Source organism: Coloeus monedula (genome assembly GCF_965178545.1).
Source record: "Coloeus monedula genome assembly, chromosome: 17".
NCBI classification, from domain to species: Eukaryota; Metazoa; Chordata; class Aves; order Passeriformes; family Corvidae; genus Coloeus; species Coloeus monedula.
The window spans coordinates 6,504,347-6,531,061 of NC_138797.1; the positions used below are offsets into that span (position 1 = coordinate 6,504,347).

The 26,715-nt window shown below is 52.7% G+C and overlaps 1 protein-coding gene across 1 annotated transcript in view; it reads left to right on the plus strand.

Moving 5' to 3' along the window:
- Positions 1 to 202: 202 nt before the first annotated feature.
- CDH22 (cadherin 22) overlaps positions 203 to 26,715 on the plus strand; it is a gene marked incomplete at both ends in the record, with an annotated part of 49,454 nt that continues 22,941 nt past the window's right edge. The window contains 6 exons of the mRNA XM_082293014.1: positions 203 to 427; positions 4,300 to 4,594; positions 13,806 to 13,925; positions 23,360 to 23,527; positions 24,459 to 24,646; positions 25,474 to 25,727. Coding sequence (XP_082149140.1) covers positions 203 to 427; positions 4,300 to 4,594; positions 13,806 to 13,925; positions 23,360 to 23,527; positions 24,459 to 24,646; positions 25,474 to 25,727 — 1,250 coding nt within the window. The remainder of the gene's footprint in view (positions 428 to 4,299; positions 4,595 to 13,805; positions 13,926 to 23,359; positions 23,528 to 24,458; positions 24,647 to 25,473; positions 25,728 to 26,715) is intronic.

Here is a 26,715-nt window from a genome sequence, read left to right on the forward strand (position 1 = left end):
CCGGGACACCTCTTGTCACAGATGTGACTCGCGCTGGGACAGGAGTGCTCCGGCTGCAGGGCACGGCATGCAGCAGGGACAGGGATGCTCTGCATTGACCGGGCAGCCACACACTGCTAGTGTGGACTTTCCTCCTGCTCTTCCCTAAAGGATGCTGGCTGCCTGTCCAAAAGCTCCTGCTCATGCAGCCTTCTAGAGTGCCATGGCGAAGGGTCTGCAGGGCTTCTCGTGGACCATGCTGCTGCTCTTCTGCACCATCCAGGAGCTGGGGTCCTGGGCCATGCACACGGCGGTGGAGGGCCCTGGCCTAGGGGAGCCCGGGGACCCTGCACTGCTGGCCGGAGGGCGAGTGAAGCGTGGCTGGGTCTGGAATCAGTTCTTTGTGGTGGAGGAGTACACGGGCACGGAGCCGCTGTATGTGGGGAAGGTAAGCTGACCTGATGTCTTCATGGGGCTGACAGAGCGAACATGCTGTCAATGTTGAGCAGAGAGAGGGCCCACGTGAAGGTTGTTCATGGCTAGAGAAATACTCTGTGGACTGCGATTAGGTTAATGTGCTCCCAAAGAGCTCCAGCACGCACCGAGATTTACATCTGTGTTCTCACAGTCGTGTACTGGGTTCTTGTGATGTCTGGTGGTGGGTGCAAGAAGCCCTGTCTCTGTGGGAGCTGCTGGCAGGTGACAGTGGGCAGGACTGGGTCTGTAGGTGGGACCTCACCACACTTCCCTGGTGTGTGACCTCCTGGGAAGGCTGGACATGGACCTCTGCTCCACTCCTGGTGTCCTGAGCCTGAAGGAGCATTTCACCTTGGGGTTGCTGGGCTTTATCCTTTTCTGGGAGCTTTGGAGAAGAAGCTGCCCCCTGTGTCAGGAAGATGTGTTGTTTGTATATGGGTGAAGGCAGTGCTAGCTGTTGGGACCAGTCAGAGGAACACACTACAATCCAGCTAGAGCTGGAGGCATGGGCTCACCCTGAAGGAAAGTGCCCAAGAGCTTGTACAGCAGGGCTGTCTGATGGCCTCAGCCGTCTGGGCGTGAGTCTTGGAGGAGCTTGAAAATGGGTTTCTTGGCTGGGGGCCAGCAGGGATTTCAGTGGTGATTTGTGTCCGTTTCAGCAGACACTCAAAGCCGTGCTCCTCCGCCGCCCTCAGAGCAGGCACAGCTAATTCATGGCTCCCCTGGGAGCAGCAGAGGCACCGGGCCCTGTCCTAGGCCTGGCAATGCCTCGGCTCCAAATGAACTGAAGCCTACAACTCGCCCATTTTACAGCCCCTTTCCACGTCACCCACCCCATCACCTGCCTGGCTCACAACAGGCAGCCTGCACTGAGATCACTGTCTGTGGCTCTGCAGAGCAGAAAGCCAACAGGATCAGGCTTTTCCTGGCACTGGGAGAGGATGGAGTGCTCCCCTGGGACACTGTTGTCCCCAGCAGTGTTCCAGCCCTCCTAGCACAGTCTGTGGGTCCGGAGCCTTGCTGCTCTGGGGCACCCTGCAGAGTAGCTGGGGCTTGCCCTCTGTGGATGCCTCTCACACACCTACATGTGCTTTCTGAAGGGCCGATACCATTTCCATAAAATCTGGGTTCTCCAGCTAATCCTTCTTCTGAACTGTAATTTCCCCTGAGGCTGCTGTCAGTTTGATGTGGATTTCTTTGGGTTTTTTAAATAGAATTATGGGGTCAGCACTAGTTACAAACTTCTGCATGTGGACAGATCTATTTTAGATAGAGGAGAGGATTAAAGGGAAAAAAGCAGATTTAATTAAGTTGCTAATATTTAAAGAAAATTGATGAACTCGGGCTTTATGAGTTGGAGCAAACAGAGTGTGCCTTTATTACGGGCTAGTTTTTATTTGATTTTCTTTCTTTTCTAGCCCCGGAGTCATTTTTTATTTGTGTATCTCTGTTTTCTGTTTAATTGCTTTTAATAAGGAATGTGCACCTCTGTTCATATTTAATTTTTATTTAATTATTAGTATGTAATTAATGGCTTTGTAACAATTCTGGTTGTAGTCTTTTAGGACAAGGAAACTATTTTTCTGTTTAACAAATGGGACAGATCAGCCTTTTATCCGCCCTCTGGATGTCCCAGTTCTGCAGACACTGCTGTCCTTGCTTGGGGGCTGAGCTGCAGGCAGGGCAGAGTGGTCCCTCTTGGGGGGGTGGCTCTTGGGGCCCAGTGTGTGCCAGGGCTGTGTGACTTCAGTCTCCTGCCATGCCCAGGGAATGGTGGGATCCCTGAGGCTGCGTGGGAGCGCGGTGCTCCCCAAGCCTGCCTGCTGTAACAGGGAGGAGAGAACATCCCTGGGATGTGGTCCGCATCCATGGCATCTCCCCTCGGGCTTCTGTAGTCTGCGATCCAGCCCTCCCCCATTAGTTGTTGTTTAGCCAAGCAGCACAGATTTAGCTCTTTTAATCTTCCCCTGTAAATCAATCTCTGCAGCCCCTTGAGCCCAGGCTCCATTTTTCTTCCTAGCATTCCGGTTTGCAGGGATGCTGGTGTCTGCTCCGAGCAGTCAGAAATGAGCAAATATGTGAAGAGGATGTGCGGAGAGCTCAATGTGGTGCTGGATGCTTTATCTCTGGCCTAATTATTAATCATGAGCCTGGTGTTCAGCAGAAAAATGCAGGTTTCTGTTACCTGTGCTGTACAGACCTGGTGCTCCTTCTTCGTTCTGAAAAGCTCACGAAGTAGCAGTGAGAACTGGGGAGAGGATGATAAAGTGAAGAGGGTGGGCAGCAAGCTCTCCACCAGCCAGTGGGGAGGGTTGGGACTGGATGGCCAGGCTGGGATGACCATCCCCACAGACCAGGGCAGGGTGCTTCAGGGGGCCAGGGCAGGATGACCACCCCAGAGGCACATACCAAGAGGTGCTGCCCCAGCAGATTTGCAGCCAAAGCCATCACTGTGGTCCCAGACTCTGCTGGCCTCACAGCCCTATTTGTGAGCTGAGTGAAGATCTCCTTCCAGGCAAGCCTTGAGAGATGTGTCACCATGGGCAGTAATTTGTGAATGTTGTGCAAAATGCATTGAATTGTCTAACGTGTGGGTCCTTCACTCATGAAATAAATATATAAACTGTATCTAACAAGACAAATATAATGAAGGCATCGTAAAAAAAGAGGCAGCTCTGGTATAAATTCTTGCTGGTAGAGCTGTATGTCTGAAAGGTGGTTTATAGAACTGCAGTTTGGAAGATTGAATGGCCCATAAACATTTTCATATTTCATTAGCCGATTAATGGACGGCTTTTTTCTTTTTTTGGAGGGGGGACATGACTTTGCTGATTCTAAGCAGAAATTGTAGGAAACAAATGAAAGCAGCTGATGAAACCTTTCCGGGGGCCTGTCCCGTTATGGATTGTCCCAATTAATGCCCATGCTGCTCTCTGTCAAGATGCATTCTGCCTGTCCAGTTACTGTTAATAGATTTCTCATAAGTGGCTGGATTGTAAAAACCTCATAACTCAGTTTAATGCCACCAATAAAATTATCTCTGGACGTCTGGCCTGGATTCCAGTCAGCTCTTGGTCCATGGGGAGCTGCTGTTTACCCTTTCTTTTCCTAATTCCAAACATTGTCTTAATTAAAAAATGAAGCAGCAGAGATTGCCTGCAAAGGCATCTTCCTCAGGGTCTGTTTGCACTCCTGAACATGAGCCGATTTGTCACATTCTCTTGCAGATTTTGTCCAGATGGGGCTCTGGGCATGATGATGGGATGTTGTGACCCCCTGTTACCCTGCCATGTAAACCCAGCACAGGGGTGCAGCAAGTGTGTGAGCTCTTCAGCAGGGAGACTTGTCAGCACCAGCTGCCCAGATCATGGAGGGTGGCTGTGGCTGGGGCAAAGCGGGTGGATGAGGATGGACTTTGGGCAGTTGGTTGTGTAGAGGAGGATGGATGCTGATGTTGAGGTACCTGTGCAGCTTGGGAGAGGTGATCCCACAGTGCCGGAGTCCTGTGTCCTTGCCCATAGGGAAGCCTCTTTTTTTGGAGTGCAGTTGAGTTGTCTTTTCCGTCATCTCCTAACCCCTTATTGATGTGGTTTGTCTCTTGGTTTGTAGTGAGGGTGAGCACTGGCAGAATCTGTGATCTGCAGAGCCCTAAAAGCAGGCCTGAAGTCCCAGTTTATTGGGCCTTCCTTTGTGCACAGGAGTTGTCTGGTGATGCTCTCATTCTCCAGTCCAACAGGAGCAGAGGGCATCGCACAGGGACCACGGGCATCTTGTGCAGGTGGCTAGGGTTGGGTACAAGCACGGCCCCAGCCTGCTCCCACCCTTTCCCTCTTTCCCTGGCAGATCCACTCAGACTCGGATGAGGGAGACGGCTCCATCAAGTACACGATCTCCGGGGAGGGTGCAGGGACCATCTTCCTCATCGATGAGATCACAGGTGACATCCATGCCACCGAGCGCCTGGACCGGGAGCAGAAAACCTTCTACACGCTGCGGGCACAGGCCCGGGACCGGCAGACGGACCAGCTGCTGGAGCCCGAGTCGGAGTTCATCATCAAGGTGCAGGACATCAACGACAGCGAGCCGCGCTTCCTGGAGGGGCCCTACATCGGCAGCGTGGCGGAGCTGTCCCCCGTCGGTAGGTCTGCTGAGGGGAGGATGTGGGCTGGGAAACCTGTGCCTCTCCTGTCAAGCCTTGAGCCTGCTGTACCCCACAAAAACTACTTGCAAATCCCAGGGATTCCAGAGCTAGGGAACCAAAAGGGAAAAATAAATAAGGTGGCTTAAGAAAAGCAAGTGGATAAATCCTCTGAGCTGATTGCCAGCCTTTGGCTGAGTGCTCAGTCTCAGCCCTAAGCCGTGCTCTGGGGACAGGGTCGTGGTGGTGCCAGCTGCCCGCTGTGCATTGACTCTGGCTCTGTACAGCCCCCTCCCTCCTCAATGCTGGGGGGTTGGACTAAGCCCTCACAAGCCAAGGGGCTCACATCTGCCTGTGGTTCAGATTGGTCTTCTCCCCCAACTCAGGCCATCCTCTGTGCACTGCTTTGCTGCTCTTCTGAGCCCCAGGGCTGCCCGGGCATCATCCTTTTGTGCCACGCCCTTCTCTGTTCTTCTCTGAGGGGCCAGGCATTGTTGGATGGGATTGGGGAATTCATGTCCCTGTGACCGAAGTGGCTTCCCTGTGTTAAGCCTTAGCTGCCCATCCCCTTGGCACCAGACCCCTTCTAAGTGTGTTGGTGATCAACCTCACTGAAGCCCTGGGGGCCAGGCTGGGATGATGAGGAGCAGGACAGTTGGCTTTGTGCTCACCCAAGCATCAGGAGGGGTGCAGGGAGGTGATGTGTGAGCTGCCCTCACTCCTGTTGCTGGGTTCCCATGCTGCTGAGCACAGCTGGAGTGTGAGAGTGGCTGGTGCTGCATTGCCCAGAGCCACACCATTCCCTGTCCACACTGTTCTCTGTCCATGCCATTCCCTGGGCTCTCTGCTACCTCTGTAGCAGGCTGTGTGTGTCAGCATGTGCTGCAAGCAGGAACTGTAAATCACTGTTCCCAGAGGCTACATCCAGGTAGAAGACAGCTTGTGAAAGGCTGACATCGAAGATCAGGCAGGACCCCAACACTGTCAGCAGGGGATGAGTCAGCACAGGGGACAGTAACAGTGCTGGGACTGCAGAGAGCCCCTGGGGCAGGGGGAGCAGCTGAGCTGCACCAGGGGCTTGACAGGCCAGGTCAGGTGAAGCACCAGGTCCTGCTGTGCTGCTGCAGGAAGGTCTGGCTGCAGAGGCATCCTGGCAGCAGAGCGCAGGGGATGGTGCTCGGGTCTGCTCTGCCTCAGGACAGAGCTCCAGCTCCCCATGGTTGATGTGCAGCATATTGCAAGGCTGGTGCGTGGCCTCTAGCAGGTACAGATGTACAGGAATTGCCCGCACCAGAGGAGCTGCTGCTGCTTGGATTCTGTTGATGTACGGAGAACAAGTTGTCCTGAGGCATCCCAAGCTCTCCTTTCGCTTCCAGTTACCTGCGCAAATCTTTCCCTCAGTCAGAGAGTGACCCCTTGAACTATAGCTGTATGCTCCTGGAGAAATGAAAGACAGCATGTGGGCACCAAAGCAAGAGGCATCCTGTTCCCAAAGGGAAGAAAGAAATTAAATTAATCTAATTTGCTTGAACAACATTTTAAAAAGCAAGGAATTCTCAACTCTGAGTATTAGACAAGGATCCCAGTTCTTTGAAAATCACTAACAATTATGGAGCTGCCTGATCAGACTGATGTGAACAAGACATATCAAAGGAGACAGTTTCTATGCGAAATTGGAGATCAGAGGGAGAAAGAAACACGGTTTCACAACATGAAAGAAGGCGATTCCTGCAAATTAAAATACTCGGAAGTTAAAAGTAAAGAGAAGTACTGTGAACGGCGTGGGCTGCATTTCCCAGCTGTGTGCTTAGAGAGGGGAGCTGGAGCCAAGAGCCTGTTCTGCTTTCCAGGCTACCTGCCTGCCGCAGCCTCAAGCCTTCTGCAGCCTGGCCATCCTGGGGAGTGTATGGGCTCCTCCAGAGGAGCCTCACCCTGGAGATGGCCCAGGGAGGGCATCACACATCATCTTCCCATGGTGCTGCTGCCTGGGCCCCAGCAGTGTGAGTGCAGAGCAGGAGGGACCCACATGCTGCTGCAAGTCCCCAGCTCCCTCCTGCTTCCCCCTCAGCTTACTAGTGCTTTGCCCAGGAACAGGCAGCGCAAAAGACAAGATGGACATATCCTGTGAAAGCGTAAACTGGCAAGGAGCTTTCTGCTCAACCCTCCGAGGTTCAGCAGCTGGGAGATAGATGGGGCTGGTCATGGACCTGGTGTGAGAAGTTCAGCTCCAGATGCTGTAGGAACAGCTAAGGGTGCAGGACATGGGAAGCTGCTGGACCAGGGAGGTGAAATTCAAGATATTCTCGTGGGAAATGCCCCACCAGGCCCTTTTTGTGTGGGAGTGTGCTCCTTTTGTGGCATCAAGGCTGGGTGCAGCTGTGATCATTTTGTGGCTTTGTTGTGGTTGGTATTGATAGTGACATTTGCTGCCTCTGAGCTGGACAGAGCATCTCCCCTAGACCTGTGGAGTATTTTCATGAGAGTGAATGGGGAGTGTGCCTTGCTGCCTTCCTGAGCGTGGCTGGAGGTGATCCCAGCTTGGTGTTGGCCAAGCAGGGGTACAAAGGTTGGCTATTAGTGCATCAGCATCAAAGCCTGGGGACCTGCTGGTGATCCTGCGTGCTCTCAGCACCATTTGGATTCAGCTGTGCTCTGCTGGGGAAGGGGCTGGGGCCGGGCCATTCCAAGGGCAGGGCTGCTCTCCAGCTTGGAGCTGTAGGGAGCTGCTCATTCCCTGTCTCTGTTGCTCTGAAGCCTTTGCTCTGCATCCCAGCCTGAAAAGTTAAGGGTGACACCTTCTTCCTCCCCCCCAGACCTCACTGGGGTTTGTGCTTGGGTGGTTTTTGTCCTCACTCAAGGCAGCTCTCAGCTGCACTCCCCATTCCCTGCCAAAAGCAGAGTCCCAGCTCCCAGAGGTGGGTGCCTTCCTGGGGCGTGAAGAGGAATAAACCAAATACAGTCAGATCCGCTCTGTGACAGCAGGAGCAGATCAAAGGACATTATTTGCATAATGAAGGAGTACTAATTGGGAGGGAAAGTCATTTGATTTCCTAGTGTCTAAGAAGGAATAACAAATGAGAGAACTGCACAAACTCTCAGAGTAACTGGGAGTGCTTTGCAACACAGCTGCCCCTTGCTCTGTGCTGGGGCCAGGGCAGTGTGTTTGGGTAGACATCGTACGTGCTGCCTGAGACTGTGAGACTGGGGGTGGACTAAAGGCCTCTTTGTTCCAGGACCTTGCCTTGGCAGTGGTCAGAGTGCATTCTTAGGAAAGAGGAACAGCACACACAGGACATGTGATGCTCCTCTTAATATTCTCCCAGCCATCATCTGTTTCCAGCTTGGAAATTTCTTTGGCTGTGGGTGGTTTCTGGGGGTTTAGTCAGCTTTAGTATCTGTCTTCCATGAACTCATCCAGACTCACTGTAAACGTCTGCAAAGGGAAAGGGGTTGCTGTTGTTATCTGATGGATCAAAAGTGGCAGATGCAGGATGGTCAGGAGGATAAGGCTGGAGTGTGGGATTTGTAAAAGGCAGAGGTGGTGCCTGGAGCTAACCCCAGCCTATGATCCAGGCTGGGGAAGTCATTGTTTTCTACACAGGGATATCCTGCACTTAGAAGAAGCACATCCAAAATGGAAGGTGACCCAACAACTTTATCTGGCCTCCCTTGGCACAGCAGAACCAGCTGCAAAACCAGCAACTGGCTTTTATTTAGAAACCTGATCTGGCCTGGGGCATCAGGGGCAGTAGTGCAGCTGCTGTGGGATGCTTGCTGCATTTGAGTGCAGAAGGGGCAGTTGGACCTGGGCCTGTCAGGGAGGGCAGCTGGGGCTGTAGAGGGGTAGAGAGGTCCCTTCTCAGCCCCCTGAGGGGGGGGCAGGGCTGGAGGCCATGCTCTGGAGTCACCCAGGTTGAGGAAAACGGGCTCCTGGGGCTGCTTGGGAGCATTTTCACTGACTGTTGTGCACCCCAAGGAGCAGTCTGTCTGCAGGATGGGGCCTGAGCTGCAAACCCTGTTCATAGCTCCACTGCTGTCCTGTCACCTCAGGGGGAGGCTGCTGGCCAAGAGCTTGCAAGCTGATCTGTGCTGGCACCTGAGGCTCAGCCTCTGTGGGTACCCCAGTGCGGATCTCTCCAAAACATCAGAGTTGAGCAGAATCCAGTACCAGAGGGAGAGACCTGCAGCTGCAGAACAATGTAGGATGGGACCCAGCCAGCTGCCTTGGAACTGCAGGAGCTTCACCTTGTTACAGGAGATGCTAAAATTAGCTGTATTTTGGGCTCCTTTCCTGAGCTCCCTGGGGTCTGCTTAACAGCTGTCTGCTGCACTCATGCGTGAGCCCAAATCCAGCACACTGTGCCTCCTGTAAGCCAGCTCTGTTGGTTGCACAGGGTGGGTGTTGCAGCCCAGAGCTCACTTGTGGGGTCTTTGGGGAGCAGGCAGGGCCTGGAGTGAGGAGCATGCCAGGAAAGGCATATGCTTTCATCAGAACATACTCCTCCCCTGATGCATTTCACTCTCATTTCTCTGTGTAGCACCATGTCCAGATTAGAGGCGATTTGGCTGTACAGGCAGAAACTTGGGGTCAAGCCCTGACTCCAGCACAAAGCTGGCTGAATGCAGAAGTGATTATTGTGAAGAGAAAATTTTTAATCTCCATGCTGGAAGCAGAGAAAAACACTTTGTTTACCATGCAGCCAGAACACTTGCAGGCAATCTGATTTCCCCCCCTGCCCTTGCTAGAAAGTGCTTAAGTCACTTGTGTGTATCTGGAAGCTGCTGGGACTGCAAGTGGCTGGGAGCTGGGGCTTGCCCTGTCTGTTTGTCCTTAGTAAGATGAGTCCTTCCCTATCTGCACTGTGCTCTAGGTCATTGGACAGGCTCCAAACACTGCCCTGCCCAAGAGACCACCTCATCCAGGCTGCATTTGGCAGCCCCTCAGGGAACCTGGGCCTCTTCATGGAATGATTTGGTTTGCTCCCCATGGCACCATGTTTACCTGCTTCATGCCAGTGGGTGGGGTGCCTTGTGCAGTGGCTTTCTCTGGCCAGACACCCCAAAAGAAGTTCCACAGTAGCACATTTGAGCAATTGCACCCCTGGCAGGTTATCACCCTTGGGCTGGTCCTGCAGGGTGTGAGGGCTCTGCAGTGAATCTCCTCTGGGCCTGGCTTTCTACCAAATCAGGATGTTCACAAGATTGCAAGAAACTCACTTCTGCTCCAGTAATTTTTAAGCTGCTCTAGTTCATTTTTTTTCCCCTGATGTCCTCCCTGAGTGTGTCTGGGGTGCATCAGCCACTGCAGGTGTTTGGGGCCAGACAAAAGCTGTGAATTGCATTGTTTATAAAATCCCACCTGCCTCCTGCCCCATGGCACTCAGGCCCCTGGGATGCAAGTGCTGCACACTGGCATCAGGCCAGAGCACGTGGCTTTGTGTGACACAGCACTCCTTGCAGGGTTCTGATGTTTTGCAGGACTGAAGTGCTGTCCTGGAGCTGGCCAGATCCACACATAAAGGGCTCTCAGCATGACCAGAAAGTGTCCCTGGTCTCTGCCTGAGCTGAAGGTAGCAACTGAGCCCCAGAGCTGGTCTGGAGAGCATCTAGAGGCTCCTGGTTTCATCTCAGAAGGGTGACTGCTGCCATGAGGAGGGACAGTCAAATTTAGCAAGTGTTGGTTTTTCCTGCTGCTCATTTGCCTCTTTGCCTGCCCAGAGCCTGGCTGTACTTGTGTCCCTGGGGAAGTGACAGGTCCCAGCCACTTGCTTGTGGATTCAGTGCAGGGCCTCTCTGCTTGAGGATGTGTTTGGAGTTTGCCTGTCAACACATCTTTTAGCTAAACGTGTTTGGAGTGAGTGGCATAGCAAGTGGTCTGGAGCTATCAGCCATCTTCCTGCAGGGTCGCTGCGACTGGCCCCAGAGGCTCTGGGTCCTGTGGGAAGGCAGTCACAGATGCCAGGACACACCTGCATTGCTATTCCATAGGTGCCCTGCAGAGCCCCATCCATCCCATCCAGGGCACTGGGCTGAGCTGCTGTGCCCTGGGGACACTCAGCATGGCAGGGTGGCTGGGCGGGCTGGGCTCTGCACTCGTGGGATAAGGCCCTGCAGAGACACAGCTCCTGCATCCCGCAGCTCCTGGGGCATCGTGGGCACCTCTCGGTGTGGGCAGCCCCTCCCTGCCCTGCTGACCCTGGCTCACAGCGGAGAAGGGATGCTGCTGGCAGAGCTGAGGGCTGGCTGCTGTCCCTGGCAGATCTCCAGGATGGCTCAGGGTGTGGAATGGGGGCAGCCCAGGCAGGGCCCATGGGGCCAGAGGATGGCTGGCAGCCAGAGTCAGCTAGGCTGGAGGAAGGATTGCTCTGGAAGTGAGGGTCTTGTTCCCCCTTTCTTCTGGGGGGAAGCAGGGTTCGTTTGATCTGCTGTGCCAGATCACACCTTTGCAGAGGGAGAATAAGAGATGCCTACTGACCTGTTCATTTTTATGTAAAATTGTTGGTTTCCTCTTATCTGCGGAGTGAGCTGGTCGGGGGAGGAACCAAGGTCTTATCTCATTTTACATGTCTAATTGTCTCTCTGGATACAGGCTCAGGCTTCTTGGTTATGGGAGGCGGGTGATAGAGTACATGATGGATGTTTAGATTTTATTTAGTGTATCTTTTATGGCTAAGGCATGTGCCAGAAAACTAAATAAAAGCTGTACATGCTGTACTTGCTGTGGGCAGTGCTGTGCTTGGAGAGCAGGGACTAATATTGGAGCAGGGTGGGAGCCAGGGAAAACTTGTCTCTGCAGGAAGGGGGAGACCAGGTTAAGCTGAAACTGAACACCATTGCTCTTTACATGGAAAGAGAGTGGGAGGGGAGGGGTGGAAAAGGGATAAGTGGAGATTAGGGGAGGATGCTGGAAAGTTGAACTGATAGATTCCTGATACCCTTTAGGTGACCTTGAGCAGGCTGCAGTGCACCTTCGCGGGCGACAGGTCAAGGCACAAAATGGGCTCAGTGTTCCCTACCTGGCCGATGTTGCTTTTCTGTTAATGAGATGCTGTGAGGGCAGGTGGGGAAGGGCACCTCTGGCATTGCTGGCTGCAGCCCAAGGGCAGTGTGCCCCATCCTCTGCCTCTGAGTGAAGGTGTCTTGCTGCAATGCTCCTCGTGCTTCTTGGTTTCCCTTGCCCTAGAGCAGAAAGCTCTGGTCCTAAACATGGGGCTCACCCCTGGGGCATGGAGCTGGATCTGCTGCCCTGTTGCTCCAGTTCTTGGGAGAGTCCAGCAGCTGTGGGCCAGGAGCCTTCTGTGGGCTTGGGTACCTGTGGGTGAGTTTTGAATCTCCTCACCCTAGGCAGGAACAAATGGTTCTGGGAGCGTGGGATGTTTGTGCAAAGTCAGCAGGCTCTGCCTGTGCTGCAGGTGCAGGAGTGGGTGCTGCTGTGGACACCGGGCTCTCAGTTGGCTGCTGCCAGGCTGTGCAGAGGGAGCCCTCTCTTGTTCCCAGGGGCAGGTACTGCTTTGTGTGATTCTCAAACTTTGGCACCTCCAGCATCCCTAGCTGGCTTCTTTACTGCAGCTGGGAGAGGGATGCTTGGAGATCCTGGTGTCATTTCTCTTCTCTGGTCCCTTTTTTTGCTCTCTGAGCAGAAGCTTCCCAAGGGAACATGCCAAGCTGCCTGAGGGAATGTGCAGTGCTGGTGTGGGGGTGATCTGCCTTGGCTCTTACCTGCTTGAAGGAGTTGTGTGATGCCAGGGAGAGGAGGAGGAAATGCAGCAATAGTATTTCTTAAACAGTTGTTTGCGAGGCAGAGAGCCAGTGTTGCCGTGGTGTAAAATCTGGACTTGCCTGGCAGGGATGCACCATAACTTCACTGGAGACAGCAAAGCATAAATAAGTTGACTCGAACTAGCTTGTTGCTGAAGACTGATGAGGGGGATTCTCCTGTTATCAGCAGAGCTGCAGCTCTGAGAAGGCTGCCAGGGAGAATGAAAAGCAACCATGGTAACTGCTTGCTTCCCTCAGTGAACACCCTTTCCAGGAGATCAGAGTGAACTGGACTGGGGGCAGTGTGTGCATCCCAGCTGCTCACAGCAGCACTGCTGTCTGTGCTGCCTCATCTTGTGCCTGAGACCAGGCAGGGCTGGTGCAGGAGCTCCCTGGCTTGCCTGCAGGCTCTGGGCTTGTGGTCTCCTGGCAAGGGAGGAGGAAGGCACCAGGGACTGAAGCTTCTCATCCCCCTCTGGATTGGTTTCAGCTCCATATCTGCCTGGTGTGACATAGGAACAGAGGCTGCTTCTGACTGACTGGTGCCAGGGCTTGACCTCTGGGCAGGGATGCACTGAGTCTGGTGCTAGAAATGAAACAGGGTAACCTGTCCTCACAATGCTTTGGTCACACCACCTCCTTTCTCAAGGTGTCTGGAGGTAGGGTTAGGCTTCCCTTCCTTCCTGCCTTCTGTTGTCTCTCTAGATCTCAGCCCCCTTGCTCCTGCCCCCACCCTCATGTCCTGGGTCCCACTTTTGTTAAATTGAACATGATGTCAAATTAAAGCCATCACAGGGACAGTTGGAGTGAAGTGCCCAGTTTAATGAGGCAGCCTTGAAAATCAATAACTTAATTGCAGACATTTGATGGACTTTTATCCAATTTATAGTCCTCCTGCCCTGCTACGTGTAGAGCATGAGGACCTGGTGCTATGTCTGGCTCTGGGCAAGTGAAAGCCTTTCCTCTCCTGTGGCTGTTGTCCCTGTGCAGGTCTGTGGGCTCCAGTGGTGCTGCAGCGTGGGTCAGGCCCTAGCTGGGTGGTCTCTCTGTGGTCTCGAGGTGACCATGTCACTCTGTGCTGACAGGAGGGGCAGGTGTGAGTATGATATCCCCAGCTCCTTCCTAGATGGTCCAGTAGAAGGCTACTGGGAGAAAAGCTCCCAGCTGTTCACACCAGTGATCTCCTGGAGAGCAGGCGCTGCCCCAGGATGGCCCAGCATCCTGTCCCTTCAGTCCCTCCTGCCACTCTGCAGCATGCCAGAGGCATTTGCAGCAGTGTCTGGAGTCCTGACTTTCAGGTGTTTGGTGGGGAGGTGATGCTGCATTTGCACCCAGCTGTTCTTTTTTCCCCTCATCATTTGCAAGCAGTCAGTGTTTGGCTCTGCTCTGAGGTCTGTGTTGCTCTTCTCAACTCCTCCCTGACTTTCTGTTTTCCTTCTTGTCGCTGCTGCAGGCACCTCTGTGATGCAGGTGATGGCCTCTGATGCTGACGACCCCACCTATGGGAGCAGTGCCCGGGTAGTCTACAGTGTGCTGGAGGGGGAGCAGCACTTCACTGTGGACAGTAAAACAGGTGAGCAGCACCCAGCTGGGCTGGGGCAGGAGACCCGACAGTGGCCGTGTGTCCTGGGCATGGCTGTGACCCAGCAGCTCTGTGCCTCCCTGCTGGCCACTGATGCTGCATTCCTATGGCAGGGGTGTTGGAGAGGAAGCTCAGCAGCCCTGCTCAGGCTGCTGCCCAGCTCCATGCCCTGCCTGCAGCAGGCAGGATCTGCAGCTGCCAGCCCAGAGTGCCTGGTCTGCACCTGCACTGGCCAGAGCTCCTCTCTGCCTGGAGCAGGAATGCCCCCACAGGCGCATAAAACTTCAGTGTAGAAGGTTTAAATACTACCAAAGGGGCCTTACCAAAGGCTGCATCATTATCACCAGGGCTTTGATTAAAGGTAACACTTTAAATTAAGGATAGGTTTATAAATGTTCTATTAATATTTAATGAAAGAACAGTAGAAGCTGCTCCATTCCTTAATAACTTATAATAGGGCCTGTTGTAAAATGCCTCTGTAATAAATCCCTGGCAGATGATGCTCTGACATACTGGTTAGAGGAGACCATAACCAGGAGATGTTGGGGCATATATTCTCCTTGCCTCCCAGGAGTTTGACTCTCATTACCCTTAATGGGAGCCTCACAAGCTTGCTAAGGAGGAAGACACTCAAATGCTAATAAGAGATATTTAAGGCACAAAGCATGCAGTAAAGTGCCCATAGTTTAATGAAAATTTGTCAAAGGACAAGCAGGCTGAGGGGCTGCAGCTTGTGTTGGAAAACTGGACAGCAAAGTCCTCCCCACTCTATTGCTGAACCACAGTGGCATGGACTGGTATCAACCCCTGGGCTGAAGTACCAGTCTCTGTCAGGCTGATCTGTGTCTGTACTGATAGATATTTTCTGAGGCTGTTTTTATGTAAGTCAGAGTGAAATTTGTTTGGAGATTCTAGTGTAAGGAGAGTGTAAAGAAGGTCTGTGTGCCTGAGCCTCTGCATCTGCAAGAAACCCTGCACCTCCTGACAACGCTGTGGTGCACATGGGGGAGCTGGTCCCAGCCCTGACTCTGCCATCAGCCTGGCTGCTGCTGGAGGAAGGCTCAGATCTCTGAGTTTGGGAGCTCCTACACACACCTGACATCAGCACTGTGGCATGTGGTGGAAAATGCCTTTGTCTGGACAGAGGCTGGTGCAGTGGGGAGAGGGCAGCAAGCAGCTGGTTGGGGCTGTACCCACCCCTTGGTCCGGAGCTGTTGCACCTGGGCTCTCTTCTCTCCCAGATTTGCTTTGTTTTATATTGTGTGTGTAGGAACAATAGGCTAAACACTGAAAATTCAGGTGCACGTGAGATTCTGTTAATCTGAGACAGCTTTGTGTGAGTGGAAGTCTGGCTGCTAGAATGGAGAGGGACCACTGGGAGCAAATTGCACAAGCCAGGACGTGCAGAGGCTCAGCTTCCTGCCACATTAATGCTCTGTATTAAGGCATAAACTAAAATGTGCCCTGTGGGACTGTGGTGAGAATTAATGTCACTCTGGGAATCCAAGCTTCTTGATTCCTTGACTTTTTGTGTCTTAATTCTCAAGCTGGCTGTTCTGTACACTGGGGGGTTGATCTACTGTTTTACTTGCTTGTGTTTCATAAAGGCAAAACTGCTGACAGTCTGCAGAAGACTCCGGCCCCTCTTGAGCGTGTCTGTTTCCAGGATATCTGGCTGCTAACGCAGGTGTTGGGGCTGACTCTGGCAGTGTCTGAATTGCAAATGGCAGTGTGGCAGCACTGCAGGGCTGCAGCTCTGCCCATCAGCCGCTCAGGTTGTGGCTGCAGCCTGTGCTGTGGCCTCGTGCCCCTCTTGTCAGTGCTGGCCCATGTGGATGCAGCAGTGCTGTGGGGGCACTCAGTGTCATCATATCCATCCAAGCACACCCCAGCCTGCTCCCACTCTTATTCTGTTAGAATAAGTCTTTATGCTGCACAGGGGAATCCAGGTCTGATTGCCCGGGGTGGCCCAGCTTCTGCCCTGAGCATAAGATTTAATTATCCATAGCAGCAGTGTAGCTCTCAGAGCCACCATTGTTATTAATGGCCATAAAAAGAACCATAAAAACCTGGCATGTTACATTTCTTATAATATATGGTAATGAAGAACAATTTGATTTCCCTTTTTTGTTTTGACCTCCTTCTCTGCCATTCCTTGCAGGTCCATGCATGCATGTGCTGCCTTGCACACTACCTCAGCCCCTGACTCCTTCCAGCACAAGTTCTTTCTTCCCTCCCTGTCTTGTATTCTTTTCACACCCTCCTACATAGCACAGGTGTGGCATGTACAAAAGTGGTTTCCATGCTTGAGTACAGAACATGGACCATGTGTAGCTGACTTTGTCTCCTGCTCTTGGATGTTACCAGCTGTAGTGTTCAGCTGGGATTTTGTTTTCAATGGACCTTTCACAGGCAGACCCAAACCGTCTGGATGCTGTGCTATGCCAAGTCCTGCCACTCAGTAAGTCCTGAATGCCTGTAGTGTCTCGGGTCTTTTTGGAGGAAGACAAGCATCTAAATGGCTCCACTGCAATAGTGGGAGCAGCAGTATGGCATTTATGCTGCAGGAAGATTCCAGAATTGAATGATGCTGAAGAGAAAGCACAGCTGATGCACATGGGCTTTTCTTTCTGTCATACACACCAGCCACTCTCATGCTTTGAGATTAGGTGGAAAGTCCTCCTCATGTGCTCTGGTATTGGAGCAGTCCAGTAGAAAAGGGAGAAAATCCGAAATTCCAGGGAAGGGAAAAAAAGTTCAGCTCTCAGTCTCTCTCTGGAGAAAAAGAAGCTGAACAACTGGCCAAAAGCTGACCTGGGAGCAGCAAGCTGGGTGCTTCTTCACTCCCCTGCCGCAGCTGGGGAAAAAAAGTCGCTATCTCTGTGTGACCTTGAACAAGCTGCAAACTGCTTTGAAAAAGTGTTGCTCAGTTTTTCCTTCTCCCTCTCAGGCTCAGTTTAGAGGCATAGAAAGCCACAAGAATTAATTTCTGGGCGTAGGGCAGCGATATGGGATACACATCATAAAGTCACCCCAAGACAGTTTCACAGACTGAAACTTGTGTTGTGTACCTCAAATCAGGTTCAAGAACTTCACCTGTGCATGCTGAAGGTCTAGGCTGGCTTTTTTGGTGTGAATGGGGAGCTTTGTATACACAAGCTTTGGAGGCAAGGTTTTCTTGCCAGCTATAAGAATATCCCCGTGGCTTGTTGCGAGAGCCTGCAGGCATTAAGCTTGTTTTGCTTTGTGCTGCCTTCCTCACTCAGAAGGGGTGCAGCCAATCCTTGCTCCTTGCAGCAGGTGAGCTGCAGTGCCTGTGCTGTGGCTGCCCTGGTCTGCTGAGGAGGCTGTGCTCTCACAGCAACCAGCACACAGCTCTGCCCTGCTGCTTCTTCTGCTGTGGTGGGTGTTGGCTCTGGGTGAGAGCACTAATCTGACAGCAGAGCCCCCCTCACCACTGCTGGGCCATGAGCCCAACTCTGCCCAGAGTGACACAGGGTGGGAGGTTTAGTGACAGCTCCTGTTCCAGCTCCAGGAATCTCATCCTCACCAAGATCTTTCAAGATTATACTTTTCAGATACAGAGACAGGCACCTGAGTGTGGGCACTCTGAGTGCATCTACGTGAGAGGAGAAATCTGTGTATTTAAATCCCAGGGCTGTGTTTTCATGCTGCTTTATATCACCCTGCATTCTTTGTACCACTGCAGATTATTCACCTTTATAGGGGCAAATCTCTCTCATGTCTGTTCCCATGTCCTTTGCAGTGCCCTTTCTTATACCTGGGCAGCGTGGCTGGAGACTCACTGCTCCCTGTGATCCCTTGCACACAGCCTTCCTTGGGAGGGAACCTGAAAATGCCCAACACCCCACAACCTGGTGCCCCTGTTTCCAGCAGTCTTGTTCATCCCTTTGCAGGGATATTGAGTGCTACAGAGCAACCACAGCGTGTAACACTGCAGGTTTCGTGATGCTTGGTGCTTTCCTTAAAAGCCAGCTTGTCAGTTTGGGGGAGTGCAAGGGAACCTGACTTTTTACCGTAAAGAAGAGGTTGTTCTTCAAATCTGTCACTCTGCTGAATGCAGGAAAAAGGCAGAAGGACTCAGAGGGTATTTGAAATGCAGGCTGGTATTTATGATGACTTAAACCAGCTCCTGAGTTTTAGAGCCTGTGTCCTGATTCAAAGACCGAGCTGGTAAGGGCTTAGAGGTTTTTATGCCAGGGAGAACAAGAATGGAGATACTGGCCTGCTGGGATGAAGCTGATGGTTATTTGTGTTCAGTCCTTAGTTGTTTCATCCCTACCTTCCAGCCTTGCTGTGTTTGGAGATAGACCACAGCCCTGGTCCTGGGGCAGTGAAGCTGGACTGAGAGAGGAGCTGTGTCTGGGAGCCTGCTGCACACTGAGCTGGGCTGATGAGTTGTTGATCTGTGTGATGTGGTGGTGGGGGGCAGAACACATTTCTCTGCTGCACTTGCCAGTTTGTTAAAAATGCTCCTTGGTGCCTGGAAACACAGATGTATCAGTATGTGTGTGGTCCTGTGTGCCCAGAGGGTTGTGCAGGTCTGTGCCCCATCCCTGTCCCTTATCCACCAGAGCTGTGCACAGGCACAAGGGAGTCTGAGTGTGAGGCACAGGAGTCTGCAGAGAAGCCACGTTTACTTAAGGGGATTCCTCTTATTAGCGAGGTTGAACATTAACAGCTCTTTTTTCAGACTGATGCAGGAACTTCAGCTGATTTGGGACCAAGTTGTATGTTTGGTCATCTTGAGGAAATTAGAGTGTATCTACTAATGTGCCAAGGGAATTAATGTTAAATGATGAGGGACTTAGCTGTTAAAAAGAAGGGGCAAAGGAAGGGTGAGTGTGCTGTCTCTGCACTGGCATGGGCAAGGCTGATTCCAGCCTGGAGCAAGCCCTTGTTAGGTGCTCCATGAACCCCCTGACCCTTGTGCCTCATACCTCACTCAGACCACCTTTAGCTTCTGCCTCCCAAATTGCGCTGAGCTGAAGGACAGGATGGGGGGATGGAGGGTGACTGAAGTGCTGGGTCTTGGGGCTAAGACTTCTTCTTGCAAGGGCTGACCTCTTCCAGGATGTGTGCTTCCAGCAGCACTCGTGTCTTGGCAGATATATTGGTATTTCTATGTCCCTGCAGGCAGGTGAGGGCACAGGTGAGGAATCTGCAGTCTGTTTGGCAGGTGCCTTGCCACTCCTGGCCTGAGGCAGAGATGGGTTTGATCTAACTGACCAGGCTGTTGGCAGGAATTAATCTGTTTCATCCAGCTAAATAGGAGAGGGATAGAGAAGACAGACCCAGACTCTTCTCAGGCTTGCACAGTAAAAAGATCCAAATGGCAGGAAGACAAGCCTTGTCACCATGATGATGGCATTTCCATCCCTGGAGATACTAAAAATTTGATTGTTTATGGCCCAGGGTAATCTCATCTGCCTTTGAAGACTGCCTGCTTTGAGCTGTAGATGGACCAGGAACCTCCTTAGGATAGCTCCCTGTTTGTTACTCCCTGACTTTCTGCCTTACTGCTCCTCCTGCCCTCAGCTGGAAGGTGCCTTTTCCAAACAGTCTCTGAGGATGTGGACATCTGACCTAGAAGTACCTGAGAGCAGAGCAAAGCCCATAATGATGGGATTCCTGGAAGGCAGTTACCTGCTGAGTGCTTTGTCCTGCTTTGTTTTTATCGCCCAAAAAGAGTCTGCCGTTGGAGCAGATTCAGTGGCATTTATGTGATGCTGTAAGTGTCCCCTTGCCTGGTAATTATACTGATTAATCTGGATCATGCTGGAAAGCCACATGTGCCTTGTACCAGAGGGTATGCCACCATGTGTCCACATTATTCAGCTATAACAGATACTGACAAGAATGGGAGAGACAAGTCTGAGCTCGAGGTTGTTCTTACTTTGTTAGCAGTGTCTGGGAAAGACAAAATTTGTCAGTTTTTCCAGCTGGAAAGAAGGTGAATCTTGGGAGATGGTAGCAATAACTTTTCTGTGCTCTGTGTACAGCCCTGAGGAAGGTCTATCACCATCCCTTGCAGCTTCTTTGCAGAGTCCCAGGGGGTCAGGTTTTGGGAGCAGAGACTATCTTGGCTCTGGAAGATGGGACCATGCAGGTTTGCCGCTGGTGGGTGTTTAAGGCAGTGCCCATAGTGCCACATGTGCACATAGCTTGTGTGGAGACCTTGATTTGCCATGGCTACTAGCAAATGGTGAGCGGTACCTCAGCCTAGAAGACAAAACCAGCCTGACTCTTGGGCTGGTGGCCTGGTGTGGCCCATGAAATTTGGGAATAGTGTCCCAGTGACAATCCTGCTGGGGCTCCTGGAGGTCTGGGGCACAGGGCAGTTTGTCTGCAGCAGATCCCCAGTTTTCCAGGATGGACTAGACGCACACCATGAGAGGGAGTTTCTGATCAGTCTCCACCCCAGGCACAGGCAGAGATTTTGTCTGCCTTGTGCTGCTGGAAGAACAGGGGCTGGTTGGGGACATTTGCCCTATTCTGTATGTGCCAAATGGCCTGGACTTGCTCCCCGTTGGGACGAGTGACCTTGGAGGTGTTCTGGGAAGTGCCTGAGCACTTTCCTCCCATCTTGCATGGCATATTATGAACTATATCATTACGAGCAGCTCAGTTAAGTCATTACAGCCTTGGTGAATGCATGAGCTTTTTCCCTCTCATCCCAATTCATCACTATTGTGCTGACATGAATCATTTTCATTATAAAATGCTTCAGACCCCGTTAATTAACAGAATTGCTTAAATTTCAGTGAGATAGTGCTTGCCCAGAAATAACGGTTTTGTATTCACAGTGGAGTGGCAGGAGAGGCCTGTCAGCACGAGCAGCTGGGGCTGGTCCCTGAGCCCTGGGTGTTTGTGCAGGGCTGGTCCGGCTGCCCAGGTGGGAGGGTGCCATCCTGGCTGGGATGGGTGCCCAGAGGCATGTTCTTGCCTCCCTTTCCTGTGTCCTCTCTGCATGAAGTGGAGTGGGACTCCTTGCCAAATGGCTTCCTCTGAGCAGAGCCAGGATGAATGAGGGGGTCAGAGCAGACCCTGGGCCCCATCACAGGATAAACACCTGCTCCCTTATCCATGGGGCTGAAGGCAGGGGAGTCCGGGTAATTACAGAACTTGAAGTGACAGAGGAACAAGGGGAAACTGGGTGATAATGGTGCCTATCCACGAGATCTGGAGAATGGCGATGATCTGAAATGGTGGTTATGTCTTTATAATAAATCCTGGCAATGCTAATCATTGGAATAATTGCTAGTTTCAGAAAGGAAGGAGTGATAAATGTCTCCTGAACGGTGTTGCCAGCTCCTGATGCACCTGTAATGTCATGCAAAGGGCGAGGGGTAGGAATTTAATCCTCCCAGCTCAGTGGCATTTCTGACTGCCTCTGACCTCCATGGTGTGAGCCCTTGTCTGGAGGTGCATGAGGCCACACTGGGCAAGCAAACAGGGAAACTGGAATCTTGCTGGCTGTGGAGTGCAGAAGCCTTGGGATCTATCCCTGTAGCCATATCTTGGCTCCTTGCAGCCTGCTGGAACTCAGCTCTCCCCTCTGCTGTGCTCTTGGTGACTTGGAGCTTCGATGCTCTACCACTGCTCGATGTGCTGCACATCAGCAAATGGATTGCAAGGTGCTCAGACCACTGGATGATTCTCTACTGTTTGCTCAGCAAGAAAGGAGCTTCCTGTTCCTTCTGGGTCAGGCCCCTCACTGGAGACCCATTCCAGCAGCCTCCTCCAGTATTGTCCCTAGCACCAGGCAGGATTACTGGTGAAACAAAGCCGAGATGAATTTGCAGTTCACAGTAGGAGGAGGTAAAGCTGATAGTTAAACAGAAAACCCTGGAAGAAAGAGGATTTACAAAAACATAAAACAATGTCCTAATCTGTGGGAATGTTAAAAAACTGAGCTGGAGGGGGTTTTAAGCTGATTCCTGTCTGTTACGGGGTGCTGCTTGTACAGAGGGAATGGAATGTGGTGCTAATGACCTTGTATCCATGTAAGCACTCATTCCTTCGTGACCCTCGTGCCACGTCAGGGCAGAGTCGTTTCTTTCTTTTTTTCATCCTCAAAATGTTTCTTCTCTACTTCGTTTCCATTTAAATGCAACAGTCGTGGGTGAGTGGTAATTTCTGCCATTCGCAGAGGTTTCAGGCTTTTACTGCTCTTTGTTTTCTGTTTTACATTCCTTTATATTTTAGTCCTAGTCATTTCCCCAATCCCAGATGAATACTGGAGACCTGTAAACACTGTTTTTAAGAGACTTACTTTTGTAAGAAGTACCACCATACCATTCATTTTGTTAAGCTCCAGTGCATTCTCTGACACAGAGCATGTGTTTCAGCACCTATGGTCTCTTAACTTAGAAGGACGTTTGAAAATGAGGGGTTTTGTGCAGACAGACTTTTAGAAATGTGCTGCCCCTCCTCCCTTTCTCCAGATCACACAGGTCTCCCCCAGGTGTGCCTGGGCCACGGCACCTGGAGATGGAGCCTGGGCTGGGGACAGCCCTGTTCTGTAAGGGGTGCTGCAGCAAGCCTGGCTCCTGCTCAGCAGATCAGGATAAGTGGGCTGTTGCAGATCTGTGCCAGAGGGGTTTTGTGACTCAGACTGGGTTTTTACAGAGCAGACCTTGAGGCTGGCCCCAGCACAGCCCCCGCATTTGGGTGGGGGCAAGGATGAGTCCTCTCCCTCCTGTGACTCCGGCCCCCACCAATCCTCTGACCCCAACAGATCTTTCACCCAGCTCCTGGTCACCCTGGAGAGAAGCACAAACCTCCTCTGTGCCAGGGTTTAAACCAGTGGGAGCTGCCAGTAGCCCACGGGAGAAGCAGCAGTTGGGACTCTTTCATGCTTTATGAGGAGACTTGCTGGGAGCAGGTTGGGCCTGTGGCCATTTCCTGGGCTTCAGGAAGATTTTTGGGATGTTTCTGGCTGGCTGACAACCCCCTGGGCTTGTTCTTCTCCCCAGTGCCCTTCTCTTCCCTTAATTGGCTTTTGTTTATGTGACCTCTTGCAAAGGGGTTCAGCAGATGCTGTTTGTGGCCAGCAGTGTGTTCCTGTGGCAGAGGCAGCCAGCAGCACCAGGGCTGTGGCTGGGGAGAGTGTCCCCAGCAGTCAAGGGAGGTGACAGTCCCTTCTACTGTGGACTGGTGAGATGCAAGTGCTGTGTCTGACTGCCAAATATGATTCTGGTGGGCATACCAGAGTGAGTCCAGGGAAGGGCCATGAAGGCTGGTGAAATACTGGAGCCATCTGCACCATGTGAAGAGGGAGATCCAGCTGATCCTGTTTAGGTCTTGATCTTGTCCAAAGTAATCTCCTGTGGCCCCTTCCAGCCTCACCCTCTCTGTGGCTCTGGGCCCTGCCTGTGCTCAGCTGTCCTGCTGGTTTCCAGGTGTGATCCGGACAGCCGTGGCAGACCTGGACCGTGAGACACAGGACCGCTACGAGGTGGTGATCCGTGCAACAGACATGGCAGGACAGCTGGGTGGCCTGTCTGGATCCACCACAGTCACCATCGTAGTCACTGATGTCAACGACAACCCACCGCGCTTCCCTCAAAGTAAGTCCTGCTGGCGATGGGGGTGGGCACTGGAGCATGTCCTGGTTCCCTGTGGGTGGTGGGGTGGAACCTGCAGGCTGAGCCAGCCTGGCCACTCCAGCTGCTGGCAGGGTGACCATACCAAAGGACCATGGCATGCCCAGCTCCGGGCCTGGGTCAGAATGTGTTCCTGCCTGGCAGCACAGTGGGTGCCAGATCCCTGCTCCAGTGCAGGTCCTGGAAGCAAGCATGACTTGCATAGTGGGAGAGCAGAGCTGGCCCTTTCCTGAGCCCTCTCCAAGCAGCTGGAAGCCAGCAAGACCCACCATGCTGCTGTCCCTTGGGAGATGGGGCAGGGACTTGGCTGCTGGCCTGGCACTTCCTGGCTGCTATGTGAGAGCTTGGCACACCCTTGCCCCAGTTCCAGAACAGTGACATGGCTCAGGGGCAGCAGCCTTGTCACAGCACAGCTCTGTTTCTCAACTTGCTGCTAATGGCCTGTGGCTGGTGCTGGTGTCTGATCTGGGACCCTCCCCAGACAAGGTGCAGGGTGATCCTGCTGCATGGAGTGGGCTCTGCAGCACACTCCAACTGTGGGGCCCGGCAGCTCCCAGGGAAGGAGCTGGAGGAGGCTCGGCTCTCAGGCTGCATCTCCTAGAAATCAGAAATTGTAAAGGAATCTTTGCAAGGAATCAGCACTGATTGCAGTGTCCATGCAGAGAAATCAGCCCTTACTTCGCACAGCACCTGGAATGTCAGTGCTCCCCAATTACCTTCCCTCAACCCTTGTTTTAGGCTGGTGTATTTACTTCTCCTCTTGGGCCATTCTGGACTGTAGACACAGTGGGGTTTGAGCAACTCTCACAGCCCAAAGGTGCCCCAGGTAGGTCTGTGAAGGCTGGGGGTGGTTCAAAGGCAGAAGCAGTGACCCTGGTACCCATTTCTCCTCCAGAGATGTACCAGTTCAGCATTGTCGAAACGGCCCCCGTGGGCACTGCCATCGGGAGGGTGAAGGCAGAGGACTCCGACGTCGGGGAGAACACGGACATGACATATCAAGTGAAGGATGAGGAAGGGGTGGAGATGTTCAAAGTCACCACGGACAGCAATACCCAAGAGGCTGTCATCACGGTGCAGAAGGTGAGAAGCGTTGGTTGAGTAGGGAGGGCACAGGTCCCTAGGAGGACCCTTTCCTTTGGGGACTGCTGCTGTTGAATCTGAGTTGAAGAAAATGCTCTGAGCACTGCTCTAGCAGTAACACTTGCATTTTGTGCCTGCTGATGCAGGGAGAGACCTGTCTCTGCTCTGCCTGGATGGCAAGATGCAGGGCTGTCTGGGAGGAAAGGCTGAAAAGGAGCAGCACAGAGTGCCTGCTGGAGTCCCAGGGTGGCTTGGGGGTGGCAGTGAAGCAGCAAGCTGTGCAGAGGAGACACCATGCATAGGACTGCAGAGAGGAGTGCTTACAGCTGTTGTTGACAGCACCTGCTAGGGGAGAAAAATGCCCATCTAATTCCTGTACCTGACCAGCAGCACTTAAACTGTATCTGCTTTTGGTGGCAAAAACAATCAAGCAAATATTTGGTACAGGCAGGAAAGAATGATTGTTCTTCAAGGCCACTGTATGCAGCTTGCCTCCCCTGTAGAAATAAGAATGGGGTGATTAATGATCAAAACTTGCTCATGTGCAGCACACACTGTGCTGTCTTCCCAGTGAATCCTGGCTGCTCACAGCCTGGGCACCCTGTTAGGGGCCCTGAGAGGAGTGGGCTGGATGCTTCCTCCTGCCCCCTCAGTGTGGGTGCTGCTGGCAGAAGAGCAAAGCAGAAGCCCCCAGGCTGCTATAGAGGCGCTGCTTGGCAGCAGGTGGTTTTAGTGGCTTTAGTACTGCCCCAATGTCTCTGGTGAAGGAAGGGGCAGCAGAGGGGCACCTTGGACTGGCTGTGGCTTACCCTCTTTCCTTGTCCCAGCCTCTTGACTATGAGTCAAAAAAAGTGCACACTGTCGTGGTGGAGGCCCTCAACAAGTTCGTGGACCCGCGGTTCGTGGACCTGGGCACCTTTCGGGACCAGACCATCGTGCGGGTCTCAGTGCTGGACGTCGATGAGCCCCCCGAGTTCCGGCCCCCCTCCAACCTGATGGAGGTGCAGGAGGATGCACATGTTGGATCTGTCGTGGGGGTGGTCACTGCCCTGGACCCGGACACAGCGAACCACCCTGTCCGGTAAAGCAGCCGTCTGAACCTGACAGCATCCCCCTTCCAGGCGTGTACATGGGGTCACCTGCAAGGGACATGTGGTCTGGGAGGGCTTGTGGCCGTGGCTGGGACAGAGGAGGTAGGAGAGTGCAGGTAAAAGTGGCAAGTGCTGCATGTGTGGCCGAGTGTGTGAGTGTCTCGTGGGACAGGCAGCTGGCAGGTGAGTGGCAGCCTGTGCACGAGCAAGCGCAGCCGTCTCGCAGGCGACAGATACGTCACTGACAGGTGATGGGTTTGTGAGTGCAAGGGAGTGTCAGGGAAGGTGGCTGGGTGATGCTTGCGTGTCCTCACTGCTGACAGCGAGCTATCTGCAGTGGTACCTGACACAGGCCAGACACCAGGAGGGGCAGGAGGACAGTGGTGAAGGGTGATAGATGAGGTGAGGCTTGGGAGGTGCAGAGCCACAGCCTGGCTGTGTGTGCGTGCATGTGTGCATAGGATCAAAGATCAGAGGAGTTTGTATTTGGGCAGGGGACATAATCCAGGCAGCAGCTTATCTGCACAGGACATTTCCCATTTCCATTTAATTTGTGGCTAAAGAGATTGTTACCTTGTTAAATTGTTATTACCTAAGGCACAAAGCAGCCTTCTGGCCCTGCCAACTGGCCTGAGTCACGAGCAGTTGGGTTGAAAATCTGGTGTTCAGAAAACATCCTCAACGTGTGGAAAATTTCCTTGAAATGTGTGTTCTGGTGCCAGGTGCCAGCGGGGCTGCAGACACCCGTGGAGCCGCTCGCTTCCAGGGAGCAGCATTGGCTTTGGACTGAGAGCTCTGCAGGGAGTCAGCCCTGCAGCAATAGACCAGGAAGGACACGGATAGGGACGTGGGGTGGAGGGGGACAGGCTAGGGAGGGCTCAGTTACAGCACTTGGTTGCATTCAGTGATGTCTCCCAGTGCCTGTTTGGGGCACTGAGCTCGGTGCTGTGCAGCCACGGGAGACCCACTGTTTCATGG